Source organism: Alosa alosa, chromosome 19, assembly GCF_017589495.1.
Source record: "Alosa alosa isolate M-15738 ecotype Scorff River chromosome 19, AALO_Geno_1.1, whole genome shotgun sequence".
NCBI lineage: Eukaryota > Metazoa > Chordata > Actinopteri > Clupeiformes > Clupeidae > Alosa > Alosa alosa.
The window spans coordinates 6,941,391-6,962,712 of NC_063207.1; the positions used below are offsets into that span (position 1 = coordinate 6,941,391).

The 21,322-nt window shown below is 47.3% G+C and overlaps 1 protein-coding gene across 3 annotated transcripts in view; it reads right to left on the reverse strand.

The window, feature by feature from the left end:
- Nucleotides 1-5,314: 5,314 nt before the first annotated feature.
- LOC125284436 (frizzled-3-like) overlaps nt 5,315-21,322 on the reverse strand; it is a 32,061-nt gene continuing 16,053 nt past the window's right edge. Inside the window, exons 3-8 of one of the 3 annotated variants that reach the window (XM_048228378.1) lie at nt 17,027-17,223; nt 15,133-16,147; nt 8,974-9,122; nt 7,992-8,234; nt 6,988-7,029; nt 5,831-5,919 (exon numbers count right to left, since the gene is read on the reverse strand). In XM_048228378.1, the coding sequence (XP_048084335.1) occupies nt 7,005-7,029; nt 7,992-8,234; nt 8,974-9,122; nt 15,133-16,147; nt 17,027-17,223 (1,629 nt within the window). In that variant the 3' untranslated portion in view covers nt 5,831-5,919; nt 6,988-7,004. Of the gene's footprint in view, nt 5,920-6,987; nt 7,030-7,991; nt 8,235-8,973; nt 9,123-15,132; nt 16,148-17,026; nt 17,224-21,322 lie in introns of all 3 variants that reach the window. The other 2 variants (XM_048228377.1, XM_048228375.1) reach the window with 2 other exon arrangements.

Below are 21,322 nucleotides of genomic sequence, written 5' to 3' on the forward strand. Positions count from 1 at the left end.
CAGAAACGTTGTCTTAACGTTGAACTAGCATGGTGTTATTAAATCTCGATATATGCCACTCATATTGATCTGGATGGCATAAGAGAGGTGTTACTTCCTCCCCTTCTCCACTGACCACTCTCTCCCTCTTGTGTTGAGATAAGCTCCGTGTGATTGGCTCCTCTAGGGACGACTGACCCATTTGGTTTGGGTTTTAGCCGAAGTTATGAAACAGCTAATAGTGATGTTGATGATGATGATGATGATGATGATTGATTTATAAACTCAGGTATGTGAAAACCAATGATTTATTTTTAAAGCGAAGAGTGAGAGGAGAGGATGAGTGTACGGACTAGCGATGTCTCGACCGTTGTCGGTCGGGCTATTAAATAGCAGCGACTAGCGCTTTTGGGTTAAAGTGAGTTGGGATGATTTCTGAGGGGAATGAAAAGTATGTAAGTAGAAGACAGTCCCCAGATGACTGTGGACTCCGGAACAGGTCAGGCCCAGGGCTGCGCCAAATCCGTTAAGAGTCTCAGCTGCACGCTGGATTATGGGCTGAGCCACTAGGTGGCAGTAAAGGGTTTCAGACAGACAACACACACATTAGCATTTCAGCGAGGTGTTTAATTTGCCTTTGGGTGACATGCTATTTCATATCAAATTTTTTTTCTAGGTTTTTCTTTTGTTTGTTGTTTTGTTTGTTTTTGTATGTGAGAATATGTACAGTTTTGCATGTCATAGGTGTAATCACTTGTTTTTAGGACAAAAAGCTGGATTTTCCACCTTATGTTTATTATTATTATTAATAATAATATTATTATTATTATTATTATTATATTGAGTTGATTTGATTGTGTTTTGAATGGTTGGCAAGTGGAAGCGGACAGCCCACTACAATGATGTAGATTCTTTTGTTTTCCTTTGCACAGAAATATTTAAGGTGGAATGTTTAAGGTGGAATGTTCTAAGACTTTGGTGTATGGGACAGACCACCTCCATTCTTTCATGTGGAAAAAAAAAGCATAATAACCTGACTTTGGCATATTTCAATAAAATGGGGAACTGTTGCAGATGCCTCTTCATTTTCTTACTGCATAGGCTGATGTTTCAATTTCCATCAGGATAAATAAAGTATCGATTGATTGTTCATATATATATTGAAGTAAAGATGTTAAGAGAGCATGCCTGTTAGCGTAGTTACCACAGTGCTGATCGGGTTTTGATGATGCGCTACCTTTTTTTAACAGTCTGGGGTCACTTAGAAATGTCATTGTTGTCAATGAAAGCCTACATGAAGTGAGCTTGAATAGGACATGCAGCTAAATGTAAAGGAAAGTCATTGACAAGATTTGAAATAATGATTTTAAATTGGAAGTGTTTTTCAAACTTCTTTCGTCAAAATAATCCTCCATTTGTTTTTCATTTAAAAGCAAAGACATTGTGATTCCAGGCTTTTGAACAGTAGTAGTGTTCAGTTAGGTCTGACTGAATGGTGGACTTAATGAATACTCTCCGTTAGCAGTTTTGAATGGCTTGGAAAACTGGACACCTTTTCACTAATTTTGAGATTCAACTCAAAATGTAATAGGAGTGAAAATAATTTCTTTGGGGTAATTCTGGATAACAGTTAGCCTTGGAGGCTTTTAATTTGATCACATTTTTGGCAAGACTGTTTATAAACAAAAAACTTCACATCTGTAAAGAATTTCTTAAAAAGCATTTTTAATGAAATCTTGCATCGCCCTATGACTGAACATCTATACTGTACACATTCAACAGCTAGCCACAAAGTTAAAGTGCTAAAACCGGTTATAAACAACATTTTCTGTACAATAACAGAAAAAAATCCATATTTTGCTTTATGTGGAAACAGAAAATGCATGAAGGATATTAGTATTCCATTACTTTGGAAAAGGCAGGAAGAGGGTCTGGGGATGGAACAGAAGAGTGGAACACTAACCCGTCTCCATGGAGACCAACCCCCAGTGAGAGTAACTGATTTCTAGACAGGGTACCACCTGGGCAGAATTCGGTGAACAGTTTGTTTGAAACAACGCAGACAGTTAACTGATTAATTGGCTGTCAGTTGATTGTGGAACAATTTTGAGAGGGATATATCCAGGTATGGTCTTGCAGTATATGCAATCACAGCTGTCTGTAGAATTAATTCCAACTCGTCCAACATTCAGATTTATTCATCTAGATACTCATTAGACAACTGAAGGGCTTTTAGGTTGACTGCAACATTTATTATTTTATATATTTAATTATTTATACTGGACAACCAGCAGTCAGCACAGGTATCTTGATGATCATAGTTCACAGATGCTTCCGGATCTGGTACAGACGCGCCACATGTGGACAGTTCAGTACCAATCTGCCAGAGCGATTTGGTCGAGGTTTTCTGTGTGCCATGAAGAGGATATTGTTCAAACCTGCAGCACCAAGGATCCACACCAGCTTTAACTCCGACTGCCAGATGCACATCACTTCAAAACAACATCCATTCCCAGGTTAGAACCATTCTTACATATCCGAGATGAATTGAACACCACAGCACACACACACACACACACAATAGCAGGCACTGAAATGATGGAACCATACACACACACACACACACACACACTCTTTCATCCTTTGAACAGACAAGCAAACCCATCGGTTTAGGTTTCTTTCCTCCACCCACATTTATACACCACTAAGCACAATTAGGTCATTTAGCGCTTTACTGTACATCTTTAATTAAATTACACATAGATTTCACACACCCTCATCAGGAAGCACAGCTGCTTATGTCTTCATGACGTCTCCATGATGTTTTTTGGTTCTGATCAGTCTCTATCACATTTGGCACAAGCGACAGTTGCATTCTGGGTGTAGTGACGTGACGTGTGTTGTTCCTGGCGGTTGGAGCCGCGTTGAAGACACTGAGCGGGCGCCACAAGCTGCATATGGACATGAGCACTTGGGGAGTGGTTAGGAGGGACGCCCTGGAGCCGGTGCAGCGTAGAACACTGCGGCGCTTCCAGAGCTTTCCGTGGTTCTTCTGAAGGTTTGCATAATAGTCACAGTAGCACACAGACAGTAGAGCACTTGTTCACTATAGGGTTAGGTGTGGAGGTCCGGTTCAGACGAGTCCGTGGTTTCAAGGATGACGCCTAGTAGTACTCCAAACAGGTAGCCTAAGCATGGCACGGCAGGCAAAACCTGCAGGATCAATGCATGGTTGGAGCCAGTGGTGTAGTCTAGTTAGCTGTAGTGTATGTACTGTAATGTAGAAGTTAGCTGTAGTGGATATACTGTGATCAACCCCAAATGTTAATACGTATCCTTGCCTATTTTAAGTGGGTATACTGCGTAGTCCTGCTTATCACGTAGACTACACCACCGGTTGGAGCCAAAACGTGGCTTGGATTCTGTGTCTGTGGACCTGTACGTCCACACCATGGAGAGGGGCGGGTGGAGAAGGCGAGGGCGGAGGCTGGGTCTGGGGAGCGATGTGGTCTCCACACACAGGCCAGAGGACGCCCCAGAGTTTCATTCCAGCCAAGCTAGTACACACCAGATTCCACCTGGCTAATGAAATAATCTGGCTGTTACTCGTAATATTTAAAGTCTATAAAGAGAGGAGCCCTTAATGGAGGAGAGTCCTTAAAAATTCTACAACTGCCCACAACTGATGGATTTTAATCAAATAGTCTAAAAGTTTTAATCTAATTATGTTTGATAAAAAAAAAATACTAAAAAAATAACTTAACAGTAAAGATTTGAGTACTTTTATTATCTCTTTTTTACCACTACTTTTAGATTTTTAGATAGATAGATACTTTATTGATCCCCAAGGGGAAATTCAAGGATTTTTTTATTACATTAATTACCTTTATTCATTTTGGATTCATTAGATTCATTTATCCAAAGCCACTTACTATGACTTAGAATTACTATGCCAATTATATTACATGGGTCCATTCTCCCTGGAGCAACGCGGGGTTTTGAACTCACAGCTTTTCAGACTATTACACGCTAGCCCAAAAAGTTGTGGGTTCAATTCTAGGGTACCAGGTGGTTCAGGTGTGTGTGTACTTGGACGGGAGTACGCCAAGAGGCCCCTCTGCCTTTGTGTGGGTAAATACCCCCACCCACCCCCAGCCCCAAACTCATGAGGTAGGCTCAGAGGAATGGTCCAGGGGAGTGAGAGATGGAGGGTGGTCTGGGGGCAAGAGAGCGAGGGAGAGTGGGGGTAAGAGAGGGAGAGAGAGAGGGAGGGAGAGTGGGGGGCAAGGGGGTAAATGACTGAGCATATCCGGCGTTGAGGTTTGTGGAGCAGAAATCGCTGAGGAAAAGTGCCACGGCACACACAGATAAAGCACTATAGAGAGTGAGCACAGACACACTCGCATGCAAGCCACATCTTCACACACACACCATCAAAGTTCGTAACCCAGTCAATCCATAATCTTCTGACATTTGAACACAAGCACTGGCCCTGAGCCTGGAACATATGCAGCAACCGCTCCCAAACCTACACACACATTTCTCTCTTCTCGCTCTCTCCTTCTCTTTCTCGCTCCTCTCTGTCAAAACCTTTGAGCTCCTGACGGAGTCTGCGGGGGGTTGAGAGAGAGAGAGAGAGAGAGAGGTCTTGCATGGTGTGATGTTGCACCAGAGGGGAGCACAGATCTGCTTTGATGCTGACTCGGGTTCAGTGGTAACGTGCTAATCTGGAGGGGAAGAGGACCCTTCAGCAGCAGGTGAGAAATTCCTGGTCTGATCTCCAGACAGCTGCCTACTAACAACCCCCTCACCTCCCGATCCCCCTCCCCCATCCCCCATCCCCATCCTGATCCCGTTCCCGATCCCCATCCCGTTTTCTCCTCTACTCTAGCTCGTCTTCCCCTCCTTCCCTCTCTTTCTGTTCTTTCGTTTTCTTTCTTCTCCTCTTGACTTCTGTTCTCCCCCTCCTCCTCCTCCTCATCCTCTTCCTCTTTGCTTTCTCCCCAACTTCTCTGGTTCTTCCCCTCTAATCTCCGATCACAGTACAGCACCGACAGCAGGTCAGTTGAACTCATAAACAGTAGGAACAGACAGTAGGCCTGTCCAGCCCATAGGCAAACAGTAGCAATAAAAATTCCACATGTGGAACTTTGACAATTCGGATACATACATTACTGCCTTCCCAGCTTCCCCTTGTTATATTCACAGTAGAAAACACATCAAGTCTTATTGGATTAGCAGTCAGTACACAGCAGTGTCATGTGTGTGTGTGTGTGTGTGTGTGTGTGTGTGTGTGTGTGTGTGTGTGTGTGTGTGTGTGTGTGTGTGTGTGTGTGTGTGTGTGTGTGTGTGTGCGCGTCTTTGTGCGTCACCAGGGGGACCACCATAGGTCTGAGTGACACACACACTTACACACCCAGCTGTCGTGGCGTGGCCTCTGTTCAAAGCGGACGACCTGAGGGGCGAGAGGTGCGTAGTGGTCAAGTTAGCGCCTTCCCCACTTCTGACGAGACGAGTCCGCACGGTGTCTCACAAGACGTCAGATCAACTGTCCGCAGTTCTGCACCACACACAGACACTTCTTGACACACACACACGCTCATGCAGTCTGAGCCAAATAAAAAAAATCACCAGTCTGTCCGTCAGGAGGTTCCCGCTCCCGTTTCCGCGGGTTACGCGCTGGCCCCGTCCTCCTCTTCGACGCGGCTGATGCCGGAGCCGTGCGTGACGCTCGTGGGGGTGGCGGGGGCATGGAGGGGGGAGGAGATGGGGGCACCGGCCACAGAGGCAGAGGCGTGGCTGAGGCTCAGGCTGCCGTGCCGCGGTCGGCTGTCCAGGTCTTGAACGCTTCCGTGACGAGAGGGGACTTGCTCGTTAAGGCGGGGCATGCTGCCATAGGGTGCTCGCTCTTCAGCGCCACGGTACGTACAGGGGGTGTACCTTGAGAGAAGAGAGATGGAAAGAAAGTTGAGCTCACCTCCTCTCTACTGACTGGAGGTTATTCCTGTTTATTCTCTCTTGTGCAACATTCACTGCACCTTGTCATTTTTTTCTCATCAGTGCCTTACACAACTGGACCAGTTTTCAGATGAAACTCCAGTGTAGCTTAAGGCCATCTGAAACTATCTAAGAAGTCTGTTCTGATGTCTGGAGTATCAAAGTGTTTAGGGGTTTAGCTTGGGGACATTAATAAATGTACAGTATTGCTTCTTATTTGAAGTTTTCTTTCTTAGCTATCTAGCTTTAGGTTCTTTACAACTACGGGGATACTGCTGATGCCATTTTGAAATGAAAGGGAGTTGATAGATAGATAGATAGATAGATATACTTTATTGATCCCTAGGGGAAATTCAAGGTCACAGTAGCATACAGACAACACACACACACACATTCAATAACAGCAGAAAAAGTAATAAAAGTATATAATATAAAAACACAACTAAGCAATAAGGACAGTAGAAGATAAAGAATATACTAAATATACAAAATACAAATTATACTAAATAAAACTTAATCAAAATCATTACTGCAACTATATTTATCATTTTAGCTTTGAAGACCTTAGACATTAATTAGTGTCAAACCTGTGTAAACAAATAAATGCCAAAGTTAAGCTTTTCAGTGCTTTCCCGTCCCTGAGCCAAATAAGAGGAAGCTAGAGCAAGCCAAACATATCCTATTCCCTCATTCAGTAGAGACCCACTGAAGCTAGCCGCCTCCGTTACTTTCTGCCATCGAGTCGTGGTGAGGAGAGGAGTATTAAAATCACTCTCGCTTGAGGCCATTTTGAATTTAATCTTTTGACTCATCTGAGAAGCGTGGCTGCTTAACCTGCTATCCGTGCGACGGCTCAGGCTGGCGAGCCATTCAGGAATGCATCTGTGAAAGGCACTTTATCTCAAGGGCCTTCCACCCCTCTGCACTCTAACTGAAAATTAGAGCTTGGCTAGATTTAGCACACAGCATTTTAACTTGAGATCAAACTATTTGCCAAGGTAGCCAACTTACATGTATTTGGGTGAGACTCATGCTTTTATGTTCCGTCTCATTCTAAAGAGAGGGAAAAAAATCCATCAACTTCAATGCATCTAAAGCCAAATAAATAGTCTCAGTGAGTCTGTCAATCTCACATCAACTGTTTGCTTCTTGTTTGCTATGTATCCATCCAGCAGCCAAAAACAAGGATTCGTGTTCAGTTCTACTACAGTACCTTATTATAGCACAGTATAGTGAGATCCTAAAAACTTCATAATTGATATGAGAGCTATAAACTTAACTTGCAAATAGCATTTTAACTTAAGCTGCTCAGTCTGTTAAGATTCCTTTCTTTATGACAAAGTCTTTACATTCTCCTTTTTCATCTCCAGAAAGATGTACAATATGCTGAGGCGTCACTCTAGCCACTCACCAGATTGGAACTTTACCATTAGTGGTTAGTGTTAAGTGTTGTTGAGGGTTAGTGCTGTAGCATTAGTTGTAACCACTGACATTAGTGGTTAGCATGGTAGGTTGGTGTTAGTTTTGTTTAGAGTTGGTGTTGCTGTAGCATTAGTGGTTAACATGCTGGATTGGTTCCTTTTAGGATTGGTGTGGTTGTATCAGGAGTTGGTGTAGCTCTTTAAGGTTGTTGCTGTAGCATTAGCAGTTATCGTGGTGGATTGGTGCTTTTTAGGAATGGGGTATTTAGCATCACAGTTTGGTGCATTTGCGTCAGACGTTGGCAAAGCCAATTGGTTTTGTTTAGTATTGGTGCTGTTGCATTAGCAGTTAGCGTGATGGTTTTTTTTTGTTTAGCATTGGTGCTGGAGCATTAGCGGTTAGCACGGAGAGTGGGGTGGTTTTGTTTGGTATTGATGCTGTAGTGTTAGCGGTTAGCACGGTGAAGTGGGTTGGTTTTGTTTGGTATTGGTGCTGGAGCATTAGCGGTTATTAGCGGAGTGGGTTGGTTTTGTTTGGTGTTGGTGCTGTAGCATTAGCGGTTAGCACGGTGAGTGGGTTGGTTGGTGCCTTACCTGCCGTCTCTGGAGCGGTGCAGGCTGCCGTGGTAGCTGCTGATGCGGCTGTGGATGCTCCCCGCTCGGCTGCGCTCCTCGTCGGCCATGGCCAGGTGGGTGGAGGAGGCGTGAGTGGAGGTGCCCTGCGTCGACGTCCCCCTCGACTTCCTGACGACGGGGGTCGCGGGGTCACGCAGCAGCAGGGACTGAGCGAAGTCCGGCTCCTGGAGGACCTGGCGGCTCTCGTTCACGGCGCTGCTGCTGGGCGAGGGGGAGGGAAGGGAGCGGGAGAGGGGGACAGCCGGGACGGGACCGCCGGGAAGAGTTTGTCGGAACGAGGAGCCGAGGGAGAGGGGGAAGGTGGAGGTGTGTGGGGCAGGGAGAGGGACAAGGGGGGGGGGAGATGGTGGCCACACCGGGAAGGTCACCGAGGGAGAAGTTAAGACTGTTAATAGGGGCAGGAGGATCACGAGCACGGATGAAGAATAAGAATAGAGCACAGTTTACTACCATAGGAATAAAGCAGGGTTTACTACCATAGGAATAAAGCAGGGTTTACTACCATAGGAATAAAGCAGGGTTTACTACCATAGGCACTGCCTGAGGCTGGGGATGGGGGACTTGCGCCCTCTTAAGCCTCTCTGTCCCCACAGCCCACATTCCCAAAGAACCACTCAAGCAGAACCAGCAGACTGGCCAGGCGCACCACACACACACACACACTTTACTGCAGGGGGTTTGGGGTGCAAGCTTTACCCCATTCCACACATAGTGTTACAGATCAATCGTCCATACCAATCATACTGCCTTTGCAGCTGTGACCCACACACACACACACACACACACACACACACACACACACACACACACACACACACACACACACACACACACACTCAGCAACAGCCCCTCCCTAATGCACAGTAACTTTGTCAAGGTTTAAAAGAGCACACTGTACATGACTAAACCTCTCACTCAAACACACACACACAGAACTTACTCCTTGCGTCGGCGGCCTTGCAGGAAGCTGGCCCACTCAAAGCAGGTCTTCTTGCTGCCGACCCAGAAGACGGAGGGGATGCCCACCACCAGCCCCATCAGGTACTTCATCAGCAAGAGCACCAGGGCGGGCCTACCCGTCTCCTCCACCTGCAAAACATACACACGTTAGAGGCAAACACACACATGCACACATACATACATTAGATGGATGGACACACACACACACATACATACTTACATTAGATGCACGCACACACACACACACACATGCGCACGCACGCACGCACACAGATATTAGAGGCAAACACACATACATATATTAGAGGTAAACACACACACTTAAGTTGCAAACACGCACCAAAAAATATTGCTAAAGCACGACTAGCCTTCTTCAACATGAACACACACACTGATAGAGAGAGTTTGTGTGTGTGTGTGTGTAGGAGTATAACTGCATATTGTAGATATTTTCTTGAGAGGGAGTCCATTTTAAGTAGAAGTTTGTGCAAGCTTTGGAGTGTGTGTGTGTGTGTGTTTCACTCCTTCAGACTGCACAGCTCATTGCTCTCGGACAATCCAGCCTTCTCCTCCGAGCACAAATAGTAGAGCAGCACACACAAAGGCTACTTCTCTCTCTACTTCTCTCTCTCTCTCTCCCACACACACACACACACTCTCTCTCTCACACTCTCACACACACACACCTCTTGCTGTCTCCATGGCCTCACCACCTGGGCACTTAAACTAGTCATGTGAGACTAACAAACTGGCAATATACTGTAGGCTCTTCACCAGTCTTGCACACACACACAGTTGAAGGCCCGGGATGTTCTTCACAAAGACACACAAAGTTGATTCCAGCGATGCAGTCAAATAAGTGACACATCCAAAACACAAAACACACACACACTTGAAATAAGGACTGGCAGTTTCACCCCACAGAGTAATATTGAAGACTTGGAAGTCCAACCCTCATGCACACACATACACAAACACAAATTTGTGCCATGTCTACCACACACACACACACACAGACAGAAAGAACAGGAACCTCACAGGGAGCTATCAGATGACACCAAGCAAAATTGGAATTCCTGAGACCAGACATGCTCCAGTGGGACAGAAAGAGGGACCAGGATGGACACACACACACACACACACACACTCAAACAAAACCTCATTCATTTACTCTTCTGAATTTGATACTCTGCCATCTTCACACCTCCATCATTTCCAATATGAATTCCACAGTTATTAGCTGTTGAAAAGTGTGTGTGTGTGTGTGTGTGTGTGCAACGATTTCTCACATTCTCACTTACAGGGTCAGTCCATGATGATTTTAGTCTAAAACAATAGCCAGTGTCTGAGCTCATCCAGCAGGTGGGTTACACAATCTCTATGAGCTTACACACACACACACACACACACACAGCTACTGACCCATGTGTGCACAAACTCATCCACATACATTGCCACACACATACCAGTGTGTATATTTGCTCTGTGGCATCTCAACACCCTTAACAATGATGCCCAGACACACACGTCAGTCTTGAACAGACACGTGCCACAGGGATCAGTGGAGTGTGTGTCACACTACAACACACACACACACACACTGGGAAATTCATAGCATACAAATGTATGTTTATAAAGAACTGAATTTAACATTAAGAATTGTTTATTTACTTTGATAGCCACAGCATCTTTCCCTCCCTAGACAGAGAAAATCTCATAAGCCAGGAGGGTTCCTGTGTGTGTGTGTGTGCGAGCGTGTGTGTGTGTGTGTGTGTGTGTGTGTGCGAGCGTGTGTGTGTGTGTGTGTGTGTGTGTGCGCGAGCGTGTGTGTGTGTGTGCGAGCGTGTGTGTGCGAGCGTGTGTGTGTGTGTGCGAGCGTGTGTGCGTGTGTGTGTGTGTGTGTGCGCGAGTGTGTGTGTGTGTGTGTGTGTATGTGTGTGTGTACATGAGGACTGCTGCGTAAAGAAAAGTGTGTGTAACTGGAAGGAACTGACTGAATCTCGGCTGAAGGAATCACTTTCTCTCGCTGTCGACGGATTAGCTGGAGGTGATTGGGAGGTGCTGATAGCTTTTCATCAGCTTTCAGCAGGGTCTTTGAGGGCACACACACACACACACACAAACATACACACACCAGGCCCCCTCCACCATCTCCAGCGTTACAAAACAAACTCATCCTTCAGCGCTTGTCCCTTGACTCAAATATACCACTGAAGCAGACACACACACACACACACAATGCAATCAGCAGAGCGTGACTTAACAAGCCCTCAAATGAACACACAGAAAGAGATACCGAGAGAGGATCTGCAGGCAATCATCCACACACACACCTCACCACTCAGTTACACGCTCAAATGCACAACACACACACACACACACACACACTCATTCCACCCACCACTTAGATGAACTCGAACCACCTCTCACTATACCCACTCACAAACACACCGATATGCTCTCTCGCTCTCTCACACACATACACCATTCCTAAACTCACTGAAACACTCACTGATATGTGCCTCCTTGCTCTCTCTCTCTCTCTCTCTCTCTCTCTCACACACACACACACTTCTCATTCCTAAACCCACACATCCAGATTCTCATGTTCAGGTGCTGAATAATTAAGTGAGCTAACCATAGGGAGAGTGGGCAGAGTACGCGGGAGCACGTACAGAAGAGCGTGCCCAGAGGTGTGTGTGTGTGTGTGTGTGTCACTATATTACTCCCACCTTCTCCCCTGCACCAGTGTATGACAGAGTGGATATGCTGCATGTGTATGATGTATGTTCCATGACAGTGAGTGCAACCCTGCTTAGCCCTTTTCACAAACCCTTTTGAGGGTGTTGCACAAAGGAACACAGCTCTGGTGTGTGTGTCTGTGTGTGTGTGTGTGTGTGTGTGTGTGTGTGTAATGATTCTGTGCAATGTCAGTGTATCTCCTCTAGGCTACGTTTACCCCTCAGGCTCCCTCTACTAAGAGCTTTCAGTCAGAGAAGCACTACACTCCACACACACACACACACACACACAAAGTTGATTCCAGCGATGCAGTCAAATAAGTGACACATCCAAAAACACAAAACACACACACACTTGAAATAAGGACTGGCAGTTTCACCCCCACAGAGTAATATTGAAGACTTGGAAGTCCAACCCTCATGCACACATACACAAACACAAATTTGTGCCATGTCTACCACACACACACACACAGACAGAAAGAACAGGAACCTCACAGGAGCTATCAGATGACACCAAGCAAAATTGGAATTCCTGAGACCAGACATGCTCCCAGTGGGACAGAAAGAGGGACCAGGATGGGACACACACACACACACACACACACTCAAACAAAACCTCATTCATTTACTCTTCTGAATTTGATACTCTGCCATCTTCACACCTCCATCATTTCCAATATGAATTCCACAGTTATTAGCTGTTGAAAAGTGTGTGTGTGTGTGTGTGTGTGCAACGATTTCTCACATTCTCACTTACAGGGTCAGTCCATGATGATTTTAGTCTAAAACAATAGCCAGTGTCTGAGCTCATCCAGCAGGTGGGTTACACAATCTCTATGAGCTTACACACACACACACACACACACAGCTACTGACCCATGTGTGCACAAACTCATCCACATACATTGCCACACACATACCAGTGTGTATATTTGCTCTTGTGGCATCTCAACACCCTTTTTTAACAATGATGCCCAGACACACACGTCAGTCTTGAACAGACACGTGCCACAGGGGATCAGTGGAGTGTGTGTCACACTACAACACACACACACACGGGAATTCATAGCATACAAATGTATGTTTATAAAGAACTGAATTTAACATTAAGAATTGTTTATTTATTTTGATAGGCCACAGCATCTTTCCCTCCCTAGACAGAGAAAATCTCATAAGCCAGGAGGGTTCCTGTGTGTGTGTGTGTGTGATGTGTGTGTGTGTGTGTGTGTGTGTCTAGCGTGTGTGTGTGTGTGTGTGTGTGTGTGTGTCTGCAGCCCTGTGCAGAAGGCGTGTGTGTGTGTGTGTCTGGCGTGTGTGTGCGAAATGTGTGTGTGTAACAGCGGCGTGTGGAAATGTGTGTGTGTGTGTGTGTGCAGGTGTGTGTGTGTGTGTGTGTGTGTATGTGTGTGTGTGTACGAGGACTGCGCGTGAAAGAAAAGTGTGTGTAACTGGAAGGAACTGACTGAATCTCGGCTGAAGGAATCACTTTCTCTCGCTGTCGACGGATTAGCTGGAGGTGATTGGGAGGTGCTGATAGCTTTTCATCAGCTTTCAGCAGGGTCTTTGAGGGCACACACACACACACACACAAACATACACACACCAGGCCCCCTCCACCATCTCCAGCGTTACAAAACAAACTCATCCTTCAGCGCTTGTCCCTTGACTCAAATATACCACTGAAGCAGACACACACACACACACACACAATGCAATCAGCAGAGCGTGACTTAACAAGCCCTCAAATGAACACACAGAAAGAGATACCGAGAGAGGATCTGCAGGCAATCATCCACACACACACCTCACCACTCAGTTATACGCACGCTCAAATGCACAAACACACACACACACACACACACTCATTCCACCCACCACTTAGATGAACTCGAACCACCTCTCACTATACCCACTCACAAACACACCGATATGCTCTCTCGCTCTCTCACACACATACACCATTCCTAAACTCACTGAAACACTCACTGATATGTGCCTCCTTGCTCTCTCTCTCTCTCTCTCTCTCTCTCTCTCACACACACACACACTTCTCATTCCTAAACCCACACATCCAGATTCTCATGTTCAGGTGCTGAATAATTAAGTGAGCTAACCATAGGGAGAGTGGGCAGAGTACGCGGGAGCACGTACAGAAGAGCGTGCCCAGAGGTGTGTGTGTGTGTGTGTGTGTCACTATATTACTCCCACCTTCTCCCCTGCACCAGTGTATGACAGAGTGGATATGCTGCATGTGTATGATGTATGTTCCATGACAGTGAGTGCAACCCTGCTTAGCCCTTTTCACAAACCCTTTTGAGGGTGTTGCACAAAGGAACACAGCTCTGGTGTGTGTGTCTGTGTGTGTGTGTGTGTGTGTGTGTGTGTAATGATTCTGTGCAATGTCAGTGTATCTCCTCTAGGCTACGTTTACCCCTCAGGCTCCCTCTACTAAGAGCTTTCAGTCAGAGAAGCACTACACTCCACACACACACACACACACACACACACAGAGAGAGAGAGAGAGAGAGAAAAGAGCTTCCACCAGTGTCTCTCCAGCTTCAGAAACCTCCACTCTTTCTCTCAGACCCTTCATCACTGGTTTCTCTCTACTCACTCTCTCTCTCTCACTCATTCTCTCTTTCTCTCTCTCTCACTCATTCTCATTCTCTCTCTCTCTCTCACTCATTCTCTCTCTCTCACTCATTCTCTCTTTCTCTCTCTCTCTCTCACTCATTCTACCTCTCTCTCTCTCTCTCTCTCTAAAGAATAAAGAACAGTATGACATCACATTAAATTAGAACAATAAACTTCTCTTTTACTCTCTTGTGCCGTTCTCTCTCTCTCCTGCGGTCCCCTCTCTCTCTCTCTCTCTCTCTCTCCTGCGGTCCCCCTCTCTCTCCTATTAGTGTTGAGAGCTGTGTGTGTGTGTGTGTGTGTGTGTGTGTACACACTTGACTCCACTTGACACATAACCCTGAGAGCGTGAGAGGGGCCGAGCGCGAGAGAGAGGAGCTCTACTGTCCCCGACCAAACTGGAGCAGCTTTTAAAGAGTCATTTGATTGGGGGGTGGCTCCTCTACAGAGAGATCTGATTGGGGAGGGGGGGGGCGGTAGGGATGAAAGGGGACTGATGGAGAGATGTCCAAACTGGCTCATTTGATGTTCACACGACACTGGAGCTGACTGCAGGTGTGCGGTGCACCTGTTGGGGACTGCTATTCCACTGTGTGTGTGTGTGTGTTCGTACCTGGTATCTAGTAAGGGCAGGGTATACTCTGCAGTGCTCCCAGATTGTGTGTGTGTGTTTGTGTGCGTGCGTTCGTACCTGGTATGGGCAGGGTATGTGGTCTATGCAGTGCTCCTCCTTGACCCAGAGAGTGTGTGTGTGTGCGTACCTGGTATGGGCAGGGTATGTGGTAGTCCCTGCAGCGCTCCTTGACCCACGTGGTCTCCCACACCTGGCGGTGGCTCTGCTCGTAGAAGAGGCAGCCGATGACGGTCAGCAGCGGCACCAGGTAGAGCACGGAGAAGACGCCGATGCGGATCATGAACTTGACCAGCTTGTCCTGGTTCTCCTTCTCCAGCGGAATCTCCATGCGCACGCGGTTCAGCGCCACGATGCCGGCCAGCAGCAGCCCGACCCCCAGCACCACGTCCACCCCGAGCGGCGCCAGCACGAACCAGCGCATGCGGGTCACGTCAGAGAGCCCCGATGGCTGCACGCTGACCCCGTCTCCCTCGATCTTGTTGAGCGCCAGCAGCGTGATGGTCAGCAGGCCCGGGACGCCCCAGGCGGTGGCGTGGAACAGCAGCGCCTTCTTCTCGATGGCCTCGCTGCCCCACTTGGGTACGGCCGCCAGGAACCAGGTGACGGTCAGCACCACCCACCACACGCTGCCCGCCATGGTGAAGAAGTAGAGAGTCATGAAGAGGAGCGTGCAGGCCTTGTTGTGCGAGCCCTGGGTGACCGTGGCGGCGCGGAAGGTCGCGGGGCTAGCGGCGTTGCAGGCCACGCGGTCCTCCAGGAGGAAGCCCAGGAAGAAGACCAGCGACACCATCATGTAGCAGACGGCGTAGAAGATGATGGGCCGCTCCGGGTAGCGGAAGCGTGTCATGTCGATGAGGAAGGTCAGGAAGGTGAAGAGCGTGGCCGACAGGCACACGATGGACACCACGCCGATGAAGTAGCGGGCGAAGGCCAGCTCGTGGCGGCGGAAGTACATGCTGGGGCAGGGGGCCGAGCAGTCGCGCGCGCCCAGGAAAGAGTAGCCCAGCTCGGGGTCCACCTTGAGCTCGCGCGGGCACCAGAAGCCGTAGTCCCGCTGCACCGACACGGGCGGCTCCGCCGTCACGGTCTCTGTGGTCAGCAGGTCCACGGCGCGCGGGTACGACTCGTCACAGTCCGGGAACCTGAGCGGGTCGAGAGATGGAGAAATATACCATCAGCGCACACACACACCGCACACGCACAAAAGTGGACCACGGCGCGCGGGTACGACTCGTCACAGTCCGGGAACCTGAGCGAGTCGAGAGATGGAGAAATATACCATCAGCGCACACGCACACACACACGCACACACGTCTAAAAGTGGAGCAGACTGCACATGTCCGCTCAGGCTAACACTGGCTGCCCATGTACAGAGATATCTGATATGATCACATATACTCCTGGGATTTATTTTAAATATTTATTTATACATTTATTTATAGCAGTTGGGTAATGAATAAGTCAAAGACTAAGTGTAGTTAAAAAGTCTCAGCCAATAAATAAGACCATATGCATAATGAAAATATATATATATAATACAATGAGACCATATGCGTAATGAATATAATATATATATAATATAATATAATAAGACCGTATGCGTAATGAATATAATATTCAGCTGAAATGATGGTCTAGGGCTGGGACTATGATAAAATACGAGACAGTATTTTAATAATAAAAATGTCTAAATGTTTAGATTTTCCTACATGCAGACATATTTTGCTTGACCACAGACATACACGCAGACATACACGCACACACGCAGACGCACACGCAGACGCACACACACACACACACACATACACACACACACTCTAATGTCTCAGTCCTGACTGGTGTATAATGGGTATATATATCCACTAGATGAGGAAATGCATACTGACATATATGGAGCCTGGTGACCACAATTCAATCAATAAATCCCCTGTGGACAACCCTGCCCCCTCACACACACACACACACACACACACACACACACACACACACACACAGAGAGAGTAGTGTGGTGTGACAGTGACCTGGAGCAGTCCATCTCGTCGGGCCAGGCCACCCCGAACATGTCCATGAGCTTGTGGCAGTCGCGCTTGGCGTGGACACACAGGCTGCGGCAGGGCAGGGACACTCGGCCGTACTCCATACACACGGGAGCGTACAGCGCACACAGGAACGGACGCAGGTCCGCAGAACACTGCAGGTTCACCATGGGGTGGAACGGCTACGGAACACAGAGACAGAGAGAATATTATCACTACTGTTATTATCACAATTACCATGTTATTATTTTTATACTGCTTTGGCAACACTATAAAAGAACAGTCATGCTAATAAAGCCAATTAAATTGAGAGAGAGTGAGAGGTGAGTTTTTATAGCCTTTATTCAACCATCACACAGATCAACCACAGTAAGAGAAGAGGGCAGGAGAGGGGGAAGAAGGGAGAAAGAGGAAAAGAAGAAAAAGGGGAAAAAGACAGGAAGGCAGAGAAGGAGAGGAAGAAAGGGGGGAAAGCAGGAAGAAGGGAGTGTTAAAGAGAGGGAGTGGAATGAGGGATAAGGAGGAGCCAAGGAGGGATGGAGAGAGGGAGAGGTGATAAGAGTGAAAGATGAGAAAGGGAGATGGAGGGAGAGAGAGAGATGAAGGAAGGAAAAGATTGAATAGAGAAGGGAAGGGAATGAAAGCAGAGAGCATGTCAGAGCCAGCTACTAATCAGATGATGAGGACACAGACGACTTGATTCCCACACACACACACACACACACAGCTGTAGAGATCAAGCAGCAGCAGGTGGCTGACCTTACAGTCTAAATGCCATGTAAACAACCCAGATGACTTTCACCTTTTGACATGAGAACCAGGAAAACACCCTCTCACACACACACACACAGATAATGACCTGCATGGCCCAGACTCTACAGGGACCTGATGACTGGCAGCTGAGGGCAGACATGGACACAGCAGCTCTGTGTTTCCCCCCTGCTCCTTGTTTGCATTGAGGATTAGCCCGTGATGACCAGCCGCTAAGAGAGCCGTGGAGCTAACGATGCCCAATTCTGTATTCAACGCAGAAAGCAGCCAGAGTAGTATTAGTAGAAATGTGTGTTCTTCGCCACTAGCTTTCCTCTTACTTCATTTGCGTTGTTGTCTTTTTAACGACTGCTAGCAGAGAGAGCGACAGAGCGCTCGGGTCTCGTCTAACGCTGACAGCGAGCGGCTAGCAGCACAACGGCACAGGAAGTGGTCCAGCAGGCGAAACCCGACGCCCGGCGAGCACAGCCGAGCGCAGGTTCACTGGGCCATGGGCGGCTCCTGGACAGACCTTTTGTGTCCCGCGGGAGGAGACGCAAGGCATGCTGGGAAATGGGGGCAGCTGCAGAGCAGGGGCATTAACATGCAAATCCCTGGGGAGGGGGTAACAATGCCCACCACACACATACACACCCCACCCCCACCTGGGCCCTACACTCACACACAAAACACACTTCCTGCTGGGGACTGGTTTTACAGAAAACACTGCTGAGGAAGGCTGGGAAAAATATGGTACAAGCTACACTCAAGCAAGCACACACACACACACTTTCTTAAATTCTTCACTGCTCTTTCAAGTGTCAACGCAAAACCCAATGTCTTGTCACAGTCTGACTTACAGAAACACAAACACAAACACACACACACCTTCCCTGTCTCCTGTCATTAGAGTCTGTCCTCCCTCAGCTCATGTTCTGTTACTGATCACCGGACAGCTACTCCCCTCAGGCACTGCTGCAACTAGCCACTCCAGCTGGGACACAGCAGTCCGCCATGATGGGCACTTCTCTCCTCTTAATGCTACTCTCTCCTGATGGGCACTTCTCTCCTGTTACTGCTACTCTCTCCTGATGGGCACTTCTCTCCTCTTAATGCTACTCTCTCCTGATGGGCACTTCTCTCCACTTAATGCTACTCTCTCCTGATGGGCACTTCTCTCCTCTCTCCTGATGGGCACTTCTCTCCTGTTACTGCTACTCTCTCCTGATGGGCACTTCTCTCCTGTTAATGCTACTCTCTCCTGATGGGCACTTCTCTCCTGTTACTGCTACTCTCTCCTGATGGGCACTTCTCTCCTGTTACTGCTACTCGGCCCTGTTAACACTATTCTCTCCTGTCACATTATTTTCTCCTGTTAGGTTATTTTTCATGTTAATGCTACTTTATCTCATCACATTATTCTCTCATGTTAAAGCAATTCTCTTTTGTCACATTATTCTGTCCTGTTAAGACTATCCTGTCACATTATTCTGTCTTGTTAAGACTATCCTGTCTCATTATTCTGTCCTGTTACGTCATTGTGTCCTGTTGCGCTCTTCTGTCTTACCTGCTAGATTTGACTTGACTTGCTGTGGATGTTAGTTGTAAACATAATTATTGTTATGACGAGATAGATGATGCACAAATAAAAACATAATTATTGGCATTGCTGTTGTGTGGTTGTTGGCTGCAGTAGTCATGTTTCAGTGTTAGCCTGTGGCTGCTGCAACAGAAGCTCTCCAGTTACAGTTAAAGTTACAGTCACCATTAGTCTGCTGTAATAAAGGAGAGTTTATACAAGATTTAATTGATCGAACCTCCCTCCCGGCCGACCACTCGATTCCACTGTGGATAGAGAACGTTCTGGAAGTCTGTTAAAAGGTCAGCCTGATGCAGAGTCTCACACTGTGCTCCCTCTCCCAGACTTATTAAACGCTTCTCATGGTTCTGAAGTTTGAGTGTGAGTGTGTGTGTGTGTGTGTGTGTGTGTGTGATTGGTGAATAGTGGCACCAGACTTATTAAACGCTTCTCATAGCTCTGGAGTGTGTGTGTGTGTTTGGTGAATAGTGGCACCAGAGTCAGACTTATTAAACGCTTCTCATAGCTCTGAAGTTTGAGTGTGTGTGTGTGTGTGTGTGTGTGTGTGAGATTGGTGAATAGTGGCACCAGACTTATTAAACGCTTCTCATAGCTCTGAAGTTTGAGTGTGTGTGAGCGTGAGCGGGAAGCATACTTGGCTCCATCAGATTGTTATCATTTCTTTCTTTTTTTTTTTTTTTAAAGCTCAGAAATTCAGTCCGCACCGCAGTCAATAATATAACATTCCCATCAATATTTAGGCTGACTCATTAAATATTTACTCTGCACGTGGAGATGGAGATCAGGAGCACAGCGGGCTAATGGTTAGTTACCCCCAGTCAGACAGCCTACAGACCCCCAGTGTGTGTGTGTGTGTGAGAGTGAGAGAGAGACCCCCAGTCAGACAGCCTACAGACCCCCTGTGTGTGTGTGTGAGTGAGAGAGAGACCCCCAGTGTGTGTGTGTGTGTGTGTGTGTGTGTGTGTGTGTGTGAGTGTGTGAGAGTGAGAGAGAGAGAGAGAGACCCCCAGTCAGACAGCCTACAAGACCCCCTGTGTGTGTGTGTGTGTGAAGTGTACAGCTGGACTGGACTGTGTTGTGCTGACCACTGCTACAGCACAGCGTCCTCTGAACTAACACACACTTTCACGGTTCAGAACTACACACACACTCTCACGGTTCAGAACTAACACACTCTCTCACGGTTCAGAACTTACACACACTCTCACGGTTCAGAACTTACACACACTCAAACACGAGAGACTGTGCGGACCAGAACATCTACTACACTAACACACTCTCTGTCCAAAGCAACTCACTAGGGTTGTGGAATTTGTGTGTGTGTGTGTGTGTGTGTGTGTTCATACTCCCCTACTTTGTTACATACTACAAAGAGCTCATCTTTCTGGTGTGTGTGTGTGTGCGCGCGTGTGTGTGTGTGTGTGCGTGCGCGTGTGTGCGTGTTAATAGAGGATAACAACGGCTTACGCTTTCATTATTGATATACAGAAGCTTATGATGAGCCCGCAAGGTAACTCCACAGCTGTGGGAACAGAATGGGGTGTTTCACACACACACACACTCTCACAGACACATACACACACACACACTCACTCAAACATACACACATATTCAAACACACACACAAAGGGAGAGTTAAGCTCCCCTCCAGGGTGGGGCTCTGTCACTGTTTTCCTGAGACGGTGAAGATGTCTCCTGCTGACTCCAAACACCAAACCACTGGTGCCAACGACATCAAACCGCTGGCATCGTCTGTGCCAACACTGTGCCACCCTCTGTGAAAACAGATTATCGCTCATCTTTGCGTCCCTTGATCTCGACACAAAGCAGCCAAATCCTTCCCTTGTTTGGTAAATAACATCTCCCTGTGAAGACGAGCTGAATGGCGAATATGAGCTTTAGAGCATTGGGGGTGGGGTGGAGGGGGGGGG